Source organism: Aulonocara stuartgranti, assembly GCF_965226115.1.
Source record: "Aulonocara stuartgranti genome assembly, chromosome: 7".
In the NCBI taxonomy this organism is placed as follows: Eukaryota; Metazoa; Chordata; class Actinopteri; order Cichliformes; family Cichlidae; genus Aulonocara; species Aulonocara stuartgranti.
The window spans coordinates 7,065,636-7,080,094 of NC_138945.1; the positions used below are offsets into that span (position 1 = coordinate 7,065,636).

General features: G+C 39.1%; 1 protein-coding gene across 1 annotated transcript; it reads left to right on the forward strand.

Annotated features, from left to right (window-relative positions):
- The first annotated feature begins 866 nt into the window (after positions 1-866).
- On the forward strand, positions 867-11,862 carry polm (polymerase (DNA directed), mu). The gene is made up of 11 exons (XM_082541133.1): positions 867-1,383; positions 1,564-1,738; positions 3,493-3,591; positions 3,689-3,859; positions 3,941-4,012; positions 6,310-6,430; positions 8,018-8,150; positions 8,372-8,474; positions 9,418-9,768; positions 9,875-9,958; positions 10,523-11,862. Exons 1-11 carry the CDS (start codon positions 1,187-1,189, stop codon positions 10,607-10,609), a joined length of 1,593 nt encoding a protein of 530 aa, XP_082397259.1. The 5' UTR covers positions 867-1,186; the 3' UTR covers positions 10,610-11,862.
- The last annotated feature ends 2,597 nt before the right edge of the window (positions 11,863-14,459 follow it).

Below are 14,459 nucleotides of genomic sequence, written 5' to 3' on the forward strand. Positions count from 1 at the left end.
GCATATTTTTCATTTTCGAGACTTAGGCCACTCTATCTCAAATAATCAAATAAGTCTTTTAGAGCATTTTCAGTTAAACCTTCTCTAATTTCATACGAACTATATAAATGTACGTTATTTTGAAGTATTGTGAAATTTAAATGAACTGTGAAAATTCATTTAATAGAGAAATTCAACCCACTATTTTGTTACTGCAATTTTTTTTTATTAGTGTGTGCTCAATTATGGGACAGGACTGCTTGATTTATTTATTTATTTTCATATTCTGACTAGCCAGTATATGTCCAAAATTACAGATTCAGATTCATTCTGATAGTAATAAAGACCAGTGAAATTTTCAGACTTTTATCTTCAGACTTTTACCCTAGATTTCTTAGGACTATGGAGGCACAACAAAACAAAACAGTTTAGTTTATTTAGCAGTCATTAAAATGGATTCAGAAGTTGCAAATTGTTGAAGACTCACTTCATAAATCATATCAAACTGATGTCTCCTATATAAACAGCCTTTATGCGTTAAAAGCGCCGGTAAGTATCAACAATGCTGTACCTGTACTTACTTGATACTGGACTAATACCAAATTTTTTAGTATCGTACACCACTAAGGTTTATGGATGTAGTAAAGGAGGATATGGAAAGAGCTGGTGTAATAGAAGAATATTCTTCTAATATTCTTCTAATATCCATCTCACCCTATCTGTTCTATATAGAACAGATAGGGTGAGATGGATACACACTGCGTAACCAAGTAATAATAATAATAATAATAATAATAATAATAATAATAATAATAATAATAATAATAATAATTGACGTGGAGGTCTTATAAATAAAATAAAACCTTCCGATCATTTCCAGTCGGAATTATTTTGGTAGTGCACAGGAGGAGTGACGAGACACCGGTGCAGCAGCTACACAGCTGCATCCGGTCGCAGTCATTCACGTTTGTTACTGAAATTGGGGATCTTTCCCCACAAACCTACCTCACAGCTTAAACCTCACCCAGTGAGTCAGGTTCATTCATGTAGGTTACAGTGTCGTATGTTTAGAAATTGTAATTTTATCAAAAATAGTTAAAGAAAAAGACAAGCTAGGAGAACAAACGTCATGAACTTGTGACTAAAGTGAACCGGACCTGGTGTCAAACTACCCAGTGAGTTCTATTAAATAGTTTTGTTGTGTACCATGGTGCCACTAAAACGAAGAAAAACTCTCCCCTCGGATGCTGGGAATACTGTGAGTGACAGCAGTGGACATAAGGTACCAAACAAGTTCTCTCAAGTTGTTTTGTTCCTGTTGGAAAGAAAAATGGGAGCCAGCCGAAGATTTTTCCTCTCTCAACTCGGACGAAATAAAGGCTTTCAGGTGGCGGACGTGTTCAGGTGAGAAGTGTCACAAATCCACTGATACAAATGTCACGGGAAAGCAAGTATAACTTGGAAAATGTAGGTTTCGCGGAAGCCTAAAATGAAATGTATTAAGGTAAATCTGTCTTCAAACCCTCCTTCACAGAATCCAAAGTGTATGAGTCATTCTACTTTTAATCTGCTGTTTCTCCACAGTGAAAGCGTCACACATGTTATTTCTGAGAATAACTGTGGCACTGAGGTCAGGACGTGGCTAGAGTCTCAGGGAAGGGGTCAGAGCCTTAGAGTTCACCTCCTGGACGTCAGCTGGTACACAGAGAGCATGCGTGCTGGTCATCCTGTGGAGATAACACATAGACATAAACTACAGGTACATTTTCATTTTACACATCCATGATATCAAAACCGAAAATCTGAGGCTTTGTTTTGTAGTAATAGGTGTTTTCACTGAATGTAAATATGTACTAAATAAATACAAGCAGTTTATAGTAATAGTAACCTATAGAGCAACTCTCTGATGATAAAGTGACAAATCACATATCATGCGTAAAATGCTTTTACTTGCCATTAGGGAGTAATTGCACACTGACACCATCAGTCTTTATACAGCTTTATTTGTCTATTGACACTAAATTGCCAAAAATGACTTTTTGTTTCATTGATCTGTGATCAGTAACTATGAGGTCTATTAAGTTTTTCATCATTAGCTGAGTGAACTCCTAGAAGATGGTAAGTTATAATTAGAATTTAGAAATGCTCACATCTATTTTTTATGTCAGGACAAAAAGCAGTGAGATGGTAAAATTACTTTCAGTGAAGGCCTTGCATAGTTCACATTCGACTGCTAAACAACATACTGCATCAGTTACAGCAGCATGGCTATGAACTGATCTGCCTGCAGTCAAGACCTTTCACCGGTTGAAAACATTTTCACATGAAACGAATCTAAAACCTGAGACTGTTGAGTCGGTAGAATCCTATGTCACACAACAATACAACAACACTCCTCTTACAAAAGTCCATCGGCTGGTCTTTTGCTGGAAGAGGTTAACACAGCCCTGTCCAAATTTTTTTGACATATGTTGCTGCCATCAAATTCAAAATGAGCAGAAACTGGTACATCTAGTGACCACTCCTGACAAAGCTACTTTTAATAAACCGCATTCATTAAAAAGGCTTCCATCTGCATTGAAGTTTACTATTACACTTATTTGTTAAAAAATAACTGTAGCGAGTTTCCCGTCTCAGACTGACAGATGTTTTTTCTTGTCCTCCACTTATGCCTATCATCTGGCATTCTCTTTTACTCATTCACTAACTCGAGGCAACTACTGTTGTGATGCTAAATAAAACTGAATTGAATTGAAGGAAAATTGAATCAACTGTTTCTTGCTTTTCTTGCTTTCTTTGTCACTCCTGGGGACTTCCCTGGTTTCCTCCTCAGAAACTGTTGTAAGTTTCCTCAGTCAGAAATTGCAATGCTTTCTGGTTTAGCAGTGCAGGCAGGTAATTGCGTTTCCCAACAGAGTACAAGCCTCTTAACTTTGTATGTCTCTGATGCACTCACTCATTTTTGTTTCTTCCACGTATGATGGTAAGAAGAAATTGGGCAAGTGTGCATGTTTGAGAAACTCTAGGCCTCAGCCAGGGGAGGCTCAGGTCAAGGTGAGAATTTCCAAAGTTGTGAGTGTTCTGGGAGCGCAATGGGAACAATAGCTCGGAACCACAAAGAATTTTTACTCTCAGACCACAGTGAATAATGGAGCAAGAAAATGGTCTGTCAGAAAACCCTATACTTGGTTAAATGTCCCTCACCAATTTGGTTTGATAATTTGGTTTATTAGCCAATGAGTTTTTGGTATAATCCTAAAATGTATTTTTGGTAAGAGTTTGACATTTTAGGCTTGGTTTAAACATGAAGCTGGCTTTTCCTGACATGAAGCCTAGCACATACCACAGATTTGAGGTTCGGCTTTTGCAAAAGTTTAACATCACCCTGCTGTAATCATTCCTGCTCTATCCATTCCAAAGCTAGCTTTAAGTTAACCAACATGTATTTTAAACCAAATAGGCATTGGTTTCAGGTTATACTGAAGACTTTAAGTCCTTATGTTTGTCTTCCAGGAGCAGCAGATCAGTGAAGCAGAGGTTGCTTTGTTCTCAGTATCCAGCTATGCCTGTCAGAGACGAACCACTCTGGACAACCATAACAGCAACTTGACTGTAAGCCCTCTACCCCCCACCCCAAGCAAACACAGAAGTCTGATTTTAGGTGCCATGTTAGCTAACACATATGTCAGAACTGCATTTTCTGCCTCAGGATGCCTTGTCGGTTTTAGCTGAAAACGCTGAGCTCAATAATGAGGACGGACGAGGCGTTGCCTTTCGACGAGCTGCTGCCTTGATGAAGGCGCTCCCCACACAGGTGATAAGCATGTCACAGCTCAGGGGTCTGCCTTGTCTTGGAGAACACTCGCTTAGAGTTATAAAAGTAAGTGAAAATTTTTAGCATTCCATGTTCACCCCCTAACAAGATGTAGTTTAAATTCATTTAAATTCTCTGGTCTTGCAGGATGTTTTGGAGAATGGAGTGTCAAGTGAGGTTGAATCCACCAAGCAGTCAAAGCGGTACAAAGCACTAAAGGTATCTCAGGCATTTTAAAATCTGCTGCAGGTGTGTCCCCTTGTTCAAAAGCAGCTGTTAAAAATCTAAAGGGAATAGGTCCAACTTAGCTATCACTAGGAAATAAAATTATTCTTCTCCTTTCTAACTTAATACTTTTTAACTCAAGCTCCCAAAAGGTTGTTTCTGTTCATTCGGACTCATCCAATTGACTCAAAAAGTCAACCTTACAAACAATACATTTGCACAGTACCTGAAACTAGCACCACTGGCAAACAATGGGCTCTCTTGATAATTATTATTCAAACTGTCATGACCATGACAGGTCATGACAGTTTGAATAACCCTTAGCCCCCCTCCTCGATTCAGAGATGGTTCTTCCCTTTTCACGTAAATGGCCTCCTTGACTCCCCGCTCAAACCAGCATTCCTCCCTGTCCAAGATGTGTACATCCTCATCATTGAAACAATGTCCACTGGTCTGTAGGTGTGAATAGACTGCAGAGTCCTGGCCTGACGAGTTAGCTCTTCTGTTTGTGTCATCTGCTTAGCCAGAAGTTGTTTGGTTTCTCAGAATCATGGCAAACCTTTCTGGCACTTAACAGTGTAGACTATTTTACTCTGTTTGTGTCGGGGGACCCAATCCTTGGGGTGGACCAGTTTCTGGCGCAGGCAGGAGCTTTCTTTAGACAACATTCCAGCTTTGACAAATGTCCAGCTGGGCTAACCACATTTAATCAGGGCTTTCTTGGTAGGATGTTCTTCTGCTTCCCTGGCCGCTTGTCTGTGGTGATGGCGTTCGCTCTGTGTTTTAGCGTCCTGTAATAATAATACTAATACTAATAATACTACTAATAATAACATCATCAACTGGAGCACCAACGAGGTGCTCCAGTTGATGATGAGAGTCAAAGCTTAAATACTGATCTGTTTGCGTTGGTTTATGATACACATCAACTTTTAAATGTCCCCCATTACTGATGGAAATCTTACAGTCTAAGAAGGCTAACCTGTCATTTTTCATATCCTACCCGATGATCTGCCTACCAATGGGTTGAGGATTGAGACCAGAAAATTTGAGATGTTACAAGTGACCGAGTTGATCATACAGACAATTGATCTTAAATGTATATCCTGTTTAGTATCTTCAGTAAACCATACAGACTGCATAGCTTGCCCTTGGCAACCTGTGGTATGATGTCTGGTCAAAAGCATTCTCTTGTTCTAACCGCTTCAGACAGTCTATCACCCTCTTCCTGTAACCACTTCCTGGGTCTTGTTTCAGAGGCTCATAAGTTTCTTATGATAGTCTTTCTGGTTCAGCAAAACCATGCATGCACCCTTTTCTACTGGAAGGATGATAATGCTGTTGTCATAACTAAGCAATATAAGTGCCTTCATCCCTGCCATGCTGATGTTGGATGCTGGGGGCTTTTCTTGCTGAGACAGGCATCGGCAGTTGCTTTGCTGCAAACCTGTTTGTTTGGGGGGGTTTTTTTTCTTGCTTTACCGGAGTAGCTTTGAATAATTCAGATTTCTCACTTATCATTGAATGTTTTATACTTGATTCTCTGCCAAAAAAACCCCAGTTTTATCTCCTGTAGACCAACTTTCTTCTTATTGGCTGTCCCTCACAAAGAAGGTTTGAACAGCAGGAGGATGGGGCTTCAGCAGTGCTCATAGCCAGAGCTGTGTGCTTGAGATGACAATATTATGGAATTTGTTACTGTAATTGTATGCTTTTATGACAGAAAAGGAAAAGCTTAATAGACCCCACTTTGAAGGAAAATATAGTTATTTCATTTTCTAATGAAATGATATCAACTGTTTTACTGCTTTCACTGTACAGTTTTGCTTAATGTACACAGATCATGAATTTGGCTTGTAATCGCAAGCAAAAATCTATCTAATGACTAACATTCTTAGTTTTATTTATGCAACCTGTAACACAACATGTTATCCACTATTTAAAGATTTTGTATCAAGCAACTCAAATCTAGGAAATACTGATTTGCTCTAAACTTTCCTGCTCTTATCACTGTTCTATGATCAGGAGTTAGCAATGACATGACACACACCATAAGTATGTCCTGAAACCATGTAAACTTTGAATCTCTTACGTGCAAGATGGTGACAGAGCCTTCTGTTGTTCTTTGGAGGGGCTGTAAATAAGAATAACGTTTACTATAAAACTGTGTTTAGCTCATCAGTGTGCTATGGGTCATGTGCAAACACATAGGTGGAGGGCGATTTAGGCCCTGCGCCAAAGTGGTACAAATGTACTGTTGTCCTTAATGTTTTTAAATAAATGTATTTCAGATTTTGACTGGTATCTTTGGAGTTGGAGCCAAAACTGCTGACCGATGGATTAGAGAGGGAATATACAACCTTGAGCAGTTACGACATTCAGGACAAACACTTAATCGAGCACAAAAATCAGGTTTGTTAGCTTCGTTTTTCTTGGCATTCTTGAATGAGGATGATTTTCTTACTATAATGATCAGAGCAGGCGTATGTATGCTGTCTCCTCTTTAACTGGTGTCCAAGTTAAAGCATGTCAGGTGAGTTCTTGTGTCTTTGTGTGTCTGTCTCTCTTTTGAATGGGCCTTAAAAAAGTCATCACATGTCTTTTCAAAATAAAAAACTATTTAGCCTCATTGGAGGGTTTGCAAGCATGTGCGGCCTGTCTTAAGGTCAAGCCAGAATTTCTCAATCTGACTTGAGTCCAGACTTTGACTAGGACACTCCTTTTTTTTAATTTTTTTATCCAGCTGCATAACCCAACTGACCTTGAGCTGCAGGGCATGACACTATTTGTGGCTAGGCATTCTTCCGAGGGTTGACCGAGTGGTGGAGGCAGCAATATGTTGTTCTGAAAGCTGACAGTCCAGTCTTTTTATTCTTTCTTTCACATCTGTGATCTAATGTGTCACAAATACAGTACAGCCAACTAAATAAAAACTCAAACTAGAAAGACTTTACTGAGAAACAAATAACACCTGAAATATGATCCTAATCTAAATAGAAACAACTCTGCAGTGGGCTAAACTACTGTAACGACGGCCCCTGATGTAAGCCACTATGGTCCACTCTCCATCGTGACTCGGCACACGACTAAATAACCAGTGGCTCCTCCCACTCCTTGAATTAAATAGCAATTAAGAATTAAACAAATTAATAACGATGCTCAATCTGTCATTCAAATATAATGATGATAAGTTAACAGTGAGAACATTAACACAAATATATTTAGAAAATTCCCCAACTCTGTAAACGTTCAACATCAACAGATTCTTTAACCTCATGAAACCCCACCCCCACTTCACACTACACCTGGCACATTCCCTCCCAGGAACTTTACCATAAAAGGAGGCCAAAAAGAGCCAGACTTGTTTGGAAGTTCCTGTCTGGCCAGCTGGAGGCTTGGTGCAATCTGGAGGAGAGGTGAGAAACAAATTAAACATTAATCTTAAAACAAAAAGCAATTCTTTGCATGATTTAAAAAAAAAAAAAATCTGGTAGCAATTTACACAATAGTTGGATTGAAGGCACTGCAGCATGCTTAGAGTTCACAGACTTGCTGTCATAATTATCTTTAAGGGTTTTCTGGTAGAGAGCAGAATTCATGTTCCATCAATTTTGGTCAGTCCAGGTCCTGGAGAAGCAAAGCAGCCCCATACCGTCACACTATCACCTCCATGTTTGACTGATCTTTTTATGAAAACCCCCAAACAGTTCAGCTCATCAGTCCACATAATATTGCCTTAAAAGTCTTGGGGATCATCAAAATTGACAAAATGAGATGGGTCTAATATTAAAGATTTTTGACAGTCGCAATCACCTGTTAATGATAAATATGAAAAAAAGATATCTGAGAAAGTGTGGAAGTTGGGAAATACTTTTTAATGACATTGTGTAGCATTAAAAAAAATAATGTGTTCACTTGGTTGCTTGGTAATTCGCCTTTCCTCGTGTCCTATATAAAATAAAATTGTTAAAAAATAATAAATACACTCTCATCATCAAGGTCTTGAGCACTACGATGACCTCAACGAGCCGGTCACTAAAGCAGAAGCAGATGCCATCGGGGAGATTGTGCAGAAAGCTGTCGATTCTGTGCTAACAGGATCACAAGTTGCTCTGACCGGAGGATTCAGGAGGTGAAAGCACAAATATTCGCACACAGTACATCTGATAGCACATTCAAAATCTTCACAGCCTAAAATATCTCAATGAGCTCTATATTGTCAAAATTATTGTTTATACATGCGGTTTAAAGAAAATTTTACATGAGCAACAAGTAAACACTTCTTGAACCAAATCAAATTTTAAACTTGCCCTCTGCAATTTAATAGAAATATGAACTGTGGTATTTTCACAGAGGGAAGCTGACGGGCCACGATGTTGACTTTCTGATAACGCACCCAGAGGAAGGCAAAGAGGTGGGACTGATGCCTAAAGTGGTCGCCTGGTTGGAATCACAGGTAACTTTTGAGACAATTGATATTTATTAAATCCTTTGAAACAAATCAACACAGTTTCCTCTGGGGTTAAACTATTCTGATTCAGATTTTTACTTCTCAGTGGTAAAGGGCTGTTGGGATATTGTTGTCACCCTGGTGTGCAGGCGGCGTACACACCCAAGTCTGAATGTGATAACTTGATAATGAGGTGACATATGAGTATCAAATTGATGTTAAAGGTGCATCTGCTAAATATCTGGGACATGTTTGAATCCTGGTGACCTTGAACCCAAGGTCAGAGGTCAGCTGTTTCCAGTGAATGACAGGCTTGAGCCTTAGTGGTTTCTGGATTGTTCCTAATCATCCTAAACAGTTTCCTCCCATCTCAGGGTGACAGTTTGGCTCTTTTCCAGATCTTGGAAAAGTGGTGACACGCCTGAAAATTTGTACTTGCATACAGTTGTTTGAACTGATGACCTTGGAATCTGCCATTATTCAGAAATGGCTCTAAAAGACCTTCACAATCTGTGGAAATCTACACTCTCCATTCAGAGTTTATATTACTTTCAGGTTGTTCTCACTGTTTTCAGTCCAATGAATACTGTTAAACAAGAACTTTTTTATGCTTCCAAAGAGAAAGTATCAGTTGTAGTTAAGTCATGAAAAGAAATTGTATAACCTTCAGCGCCACTTATTTAAAGCTTTAAGTGACTGTATGTGTGTATATATTGAGTCTGTATATGTAATTTTTGTCCCTCTGGATTTTAGAAAATTCAAAATGCATTTAAACTTGTGCATCCAATGCATGCTATGCAATCATTCACCCTGGAAAAAGAATATTTCAAAGCAGTAATTGAAAGCTCTAAATTGCAGTGAATTCAGGTCCATGATGAGTTCATATAAACTTTCCTCACAACTCTATATGACATATGTTTCTGATCTGAACTGGTTGTTGTCTATTCAGGGATTTTTGTTGTACCAGAAAACTACCAGAAACTCATACCTGGAGTCGAAGGATGGCCCTGCTCGGCCTGCCTCCAACATGGACCGCTTTGAAAGGTGTTTCTCCATCTTTAAACTGACCAAAGGGAAGGAACAAGAAAGCACGCAGCCAGAGGAGCAAAATGATCTGAAAACCAAGGATGTTCTCAGACCTCACATGCAGGCGGACACAGATCAACAATTATGTGAGCTCAGTAAGAATTACCAGATGGAAGCTGCATCACACAAAATATGGAGAGCTGTGAGGGTGGACCTGGTGGTCTCTCCGATCAGTCAATTTGCTTTTGCTGTGCTGGGCTGGACCGGATCCAAGGTGATCGCTCACGCCTGACCTTTGTCCTCTTTCAAAAATCTATTGCCTCCTTCTTTTTCCCTGCTTTTCTATGTTATATTGTTTAATGTTCCTTCTGTCTGTGCAGTTGTTTGAGAGGGAGCTGCGACGTTGGGCTGGGCACGAGAAGAACATGTCTCTGAGCAGTCACGCCCTATTTGATAATACACAGGTAAATCGAAAAAAGAAAAATAAAGCCTTTTTTTTGTAGTGTTAGCGATTAGAGAGTCTATTTTTAAGATATACTTTATTAGTTTTGCTCACTGTTGAAGCCGGGAGCAGAAGTGCTCTTGAGGTACTGTTGAGGCAAGGCAGTACTCTGAGCACTAAGAAACACATTTGGATTTCAGCAGGAAGTTTGTCCCATGCTCTTTACACAGAAATCACTCCACAAACTGTTAGAAGCAACAGATATTTTGCTTCTAACAGGAAAGTCTTTTAAGTTAAAAGTGGCTGCGTGAGTGATTGGGTCTGTTGTGGAGGGCCACAACAATAAGTGGGACTCAGTTCTGTTCAGTATTAATTTTCTCTTTTCTCTTAAACGCATTAACCCTTCACTACACTTCCAGTTTCTCATGTGAACCCTTGAGAAAAGAATAGCGCCCCCCCCCCCCCTTTTTTTCCCCATGCCAACTACTTCTACTTCTTCCTTTAAGTGCATATTATACCTGCCATATTTCAGCTTAATTAAATGAAGATGGCGTGATGGAATCATACTTGTTTTCCTTTTGTACAGAATAAATATCTGAGAGCTACATCAGAGGAGGAGATATTTGCTTATCTTGGTCTGGAGTACATCCCTCCATCAGAGAGAAATGCTTGAAGTGGCCTGATCAGCTGCTACACTGCATGCAAGCAAGAGCTGGAGGGCAGAATAAATGCGTCTGTTGGAAGGGCGGCCTCATGGCATGGAGTTGCTGTGTAACTACTAAAGAAATATTATATGATTGAACTCAACGATGACACCCACTCAGCTGACTGAAATCTTCTTATTACATGAATACAGAATTTTATTTATTAATGAAATCCACTGACCAGAACTGAGCCTGTTTAGTTTTTTTAATAAATGTGAAATTTATAACTGAAAGAGTGAAAACAAACCTTGCTTCCAGTCACAGTGTGATTTCAGAAATTTTACAGACTTCCTATTTACATATAATTTATGAATTTTTGGGCCACAAAACGCACACAAACAACTGATATGCGATAAGGAACATATGATTATAGAATTTTATAGATTTTATGAGTGCAGGAGCCATCAAGTGGCTTTATAGTTATTTCAACCATGTGCAGTGGTACAGTACACAGTGAAACGAGACAGTGCGCCTCCAACACTATGCTGCTACATATAACTTATAAGGCACAATCAACACAGGACTACATAACGTGCAACACCAGATACAACACATTGCAGACACAACAGTGCAATAGAAAGGTGCAACAATGACAGTAGGTTGTGCAAAAAAACCTTGATGTATGAAAGTCTGTGTGTACATGACACTGTACAGATAAATGCTTGAGGTAGTGACATGTATAAACGTATATGTGTGTGTGTGTGTGTGTGTGTGTGTGTGTGTGTCAGTCCAGTCACTGATTTTTTTAGGAGTCTGACGGCTTGGGGGAGGAAACTTTTTTGCAGTCTGGCAGTGAGGGCCCAAATGCTCCGGTACCTCTTGCCACATGGCAGCAGGGTGAAGAAGCTTTTACAACAGGGCAATAGGGGCCTAATCAATGCTAACAGCTGATCTTATTGGCTACCTCCCTGGACTTTTTTGGGGGGGGCAATAACAATAATAATAATAACGATATGCAATAATGCTGCATTTTATCACACATCTTGTATTTTTGTGCCGCTCACATAAACCTTACTCAGAGGATTGAAAACTGTTATGTTTTATGTAAAGACAAAATGGCTGTTAGGTTTATTTCACCACATCCACACCTGTGTCACGATGACCTACATTCAGCAGCATCCTTATCACCTTATCTGTACATATAGCTGAAAAGAAACCTACTCAGCTGTTCTGAGAATATACAGTGTGAGATCTCGCATGTGAATTAAACATTTGCGTTGGAGTGTTTCCATATCAGTTCTTCTTCTGTTCAACCACACTAAAGATAGACTGCAGTTTTTAGTGCAATACATTGTGCACTACTGATAGATATAAAAGGTTCAGGAAGACCTGCTTGTTTTTATTTTCTGATATACAATATATACTGTTACAGTAATGCTTCTCATGATAAATATGTCTTGATGCATTTTCAATCATTCAGGTAAAGAAATTCCAACTCTGTTCGAAACGTTTGATTAGCACTGTTGCCTCACAGCAAAAAGGTCCTGACGTGCGCTTAGTGGGGTTTGGTTAATTGGTGATTCTAAATCACCCATAGGCGCGAAAGGTTGCCTGTTTCTCTGTGCGACATACTTGTGGTCTGTCCAGGTTGTACCCTGCCTCTCACACTATGGGAAGCTGTTCCAGATGTCACTGACAACGGTTATCTCCAGTATTGTAATCTCAGAAACATATCTCTAACTGTGAGCAGGAAAGTCCCACCCACCTGCTGTTTGAAACCACATGTTTGTGAGGAATCATAAGAAGGTTGGCTTAAAGAGGAGCTAACAGAGCTCTTTCTGGATAGTGGATGAGATGGGAGTGGAGAAGGGTTTGACAGCAGGCTTTGTTTCTATTTCTACTTTTTGAAACTCCCGGAACGACAATTAAGCCTGTATTTTTTAGAGGCCTGCAATAAAAAAAATACGTTGTTTTAAATCTAAGAACCAGATTTTCAGCATCACACTGAGGCAGGATGTTTCTCATTAAAAAAAAAAAATTCCACTTAAAGAAGGAAATCCTGGGTATTTGTTTAATGAGCATGCTGAAAGTCATATCCCGGTCAAAAGTTACTCCAAACTTTCTCAGTGTTCTTGCAAACCAAGGTAATGTCACCCACAGTAAGTGTGTTGTGGAACCTCTTTACACAGGTACTCTGTAACCTACACCCTAACCCAGGGGTGGGCAACTCCAGGCCTCGAGGGCCAGTGTCCTGCGGGTTTTAGATATCACCGTGGGTCAACACAACTGAATCAAATGATTAGTTCATTACCAGGCCTCTGCAGAACTACAAGAAATGCTGTGGAGGTAATTTAGCCATTTGAATCATCTGTTATTTTGGATAACACCGGCCCTCGAGGCCTGGAGTTCCCCACCCCTGCCTTAACCTGATATGGACCTCCCTTGTATTGTAACTGCACTTTTCATCATTTCCTGCTAGTTTTTCACAAAACCTTTGGAACGGATTAGCGAGAGTATACAATAATCACCATCTCAATATAAAGATTTGTCTCAAAATAAGGACTCACAGATATCAGCAAATTCCTGGAGAGAGACTGCTGAAACTATTGGAATGAATGTGAATGTGTGTTATAAAAAAGCCAACAAAGGATGTGGCCAAGGGGGGGAAACGGTCCCAATATTTGTTTCTATAAAAACGTATAAAACATCTGGATGTAACCACAAGGTAATTGACGCATAAGAATTCACAAGAAACGATGATACACAAGGATACAGGTGAGGTTCATTCAAATTCAAAACAGAAAATGAACCACGAGAGGTCACACAAATAAAACTATGCTTTAAAATATACAAAAAACAAAGATTCAAAAGCAAAAGAAAGAACCAGCTGAATGTAAAATGTATGTTAACACAAAATCTAAACAATATACTTTGGAAAGAAAAATTCAACATTCATTATATTAACTAAAATGAGACAAAACCCACTGCAACACTATGGAGCAATTTATGTGAAGACTTTCTGCAAAAATCCAAATAATGTGACTTTTATGTAGACCGGGGTGGAATAAAAATGATCAATACTTCAGTGAAATTACTCATTTATAATAATAGCACCACCCACTGTACTTGCTACAGTGGGTAGCTAAATAAGGACTTTGACTGAACCTCCTGAGTTTGCGAACTCAGTTTATCCTTTGTCCCTAAATGTTATTTTGATGGGTGATTAATATACATATGGACACTATCACTAATACTAATACTATAATACTATACAAGGGTCCTTGCATCATGTCTTGATAACTCTAATGAGAAACTCTAATGTTCTCGATCTTATCTGTTGTTCTAGCGTTATTCCTCAACATTAAGAACACTGATATAACTGGCTTCTTCAGTGAAGTTGACAGTCTTCCTGATGATAGACAGGAATAGATAAATGATTCTCCATCACAGGGTTTTACTACTAGAATGGAATAAACAGTCTGCTGGATGCTTTTGCACCTTTGAAAACTTCTCACTGTTTTACTTCAGAATTGCACCAACATAAAGAAAAGGAAATCACCCTTTTCTCTAAACAGCATCCTTCAACTACCTGACATTTTTTCCACCTCTGTTTTACTGCCCTGAGCAGTGTAACAATTTTAGGGTTTTAATAATATTCACTGTGTGATGAACGATCTGGATTTATTAAGAAATCTAAACCTTCTGCTGCATGTAACCCTGACCCACTTTCATGTGGTTAAGTTCTGCTTATTCTCTCTCGCTCCTTTAATAATTAACATTATACAGTCTTCTCTAATCTCTGGCTTTGTCTTTCTAGAAAAACAAACAGTTGCAGTACAAATTTACAAATTCACTCTCACCTTACATCATCCCCGTCAG

Bases quoted from the DNA above. Each gene is read 5' to 3' on its own strand.
- polm (XM_082541133.1), top strand. From the start codon at position 1,187: ATGGTGCCACTAAAACGAAGAAAAACTCTCCCCTCGGATGCTGGGAAT. The intron at 3,860-3,940 runs GTAAGTGAAAAT...CTGGTCTTGCAG, and splicing joins ACTCGCTTAGAGTTATAAAA to GATGTTTTGGAGAATGGAGT. The intron at 4,013-6,309 runs GTATCTCAGGCA...AATGTATTTCAG, and splicing joins AGCGGTACAAAGCACTAAAG to ATTTTGACTGGTATCTTTGG.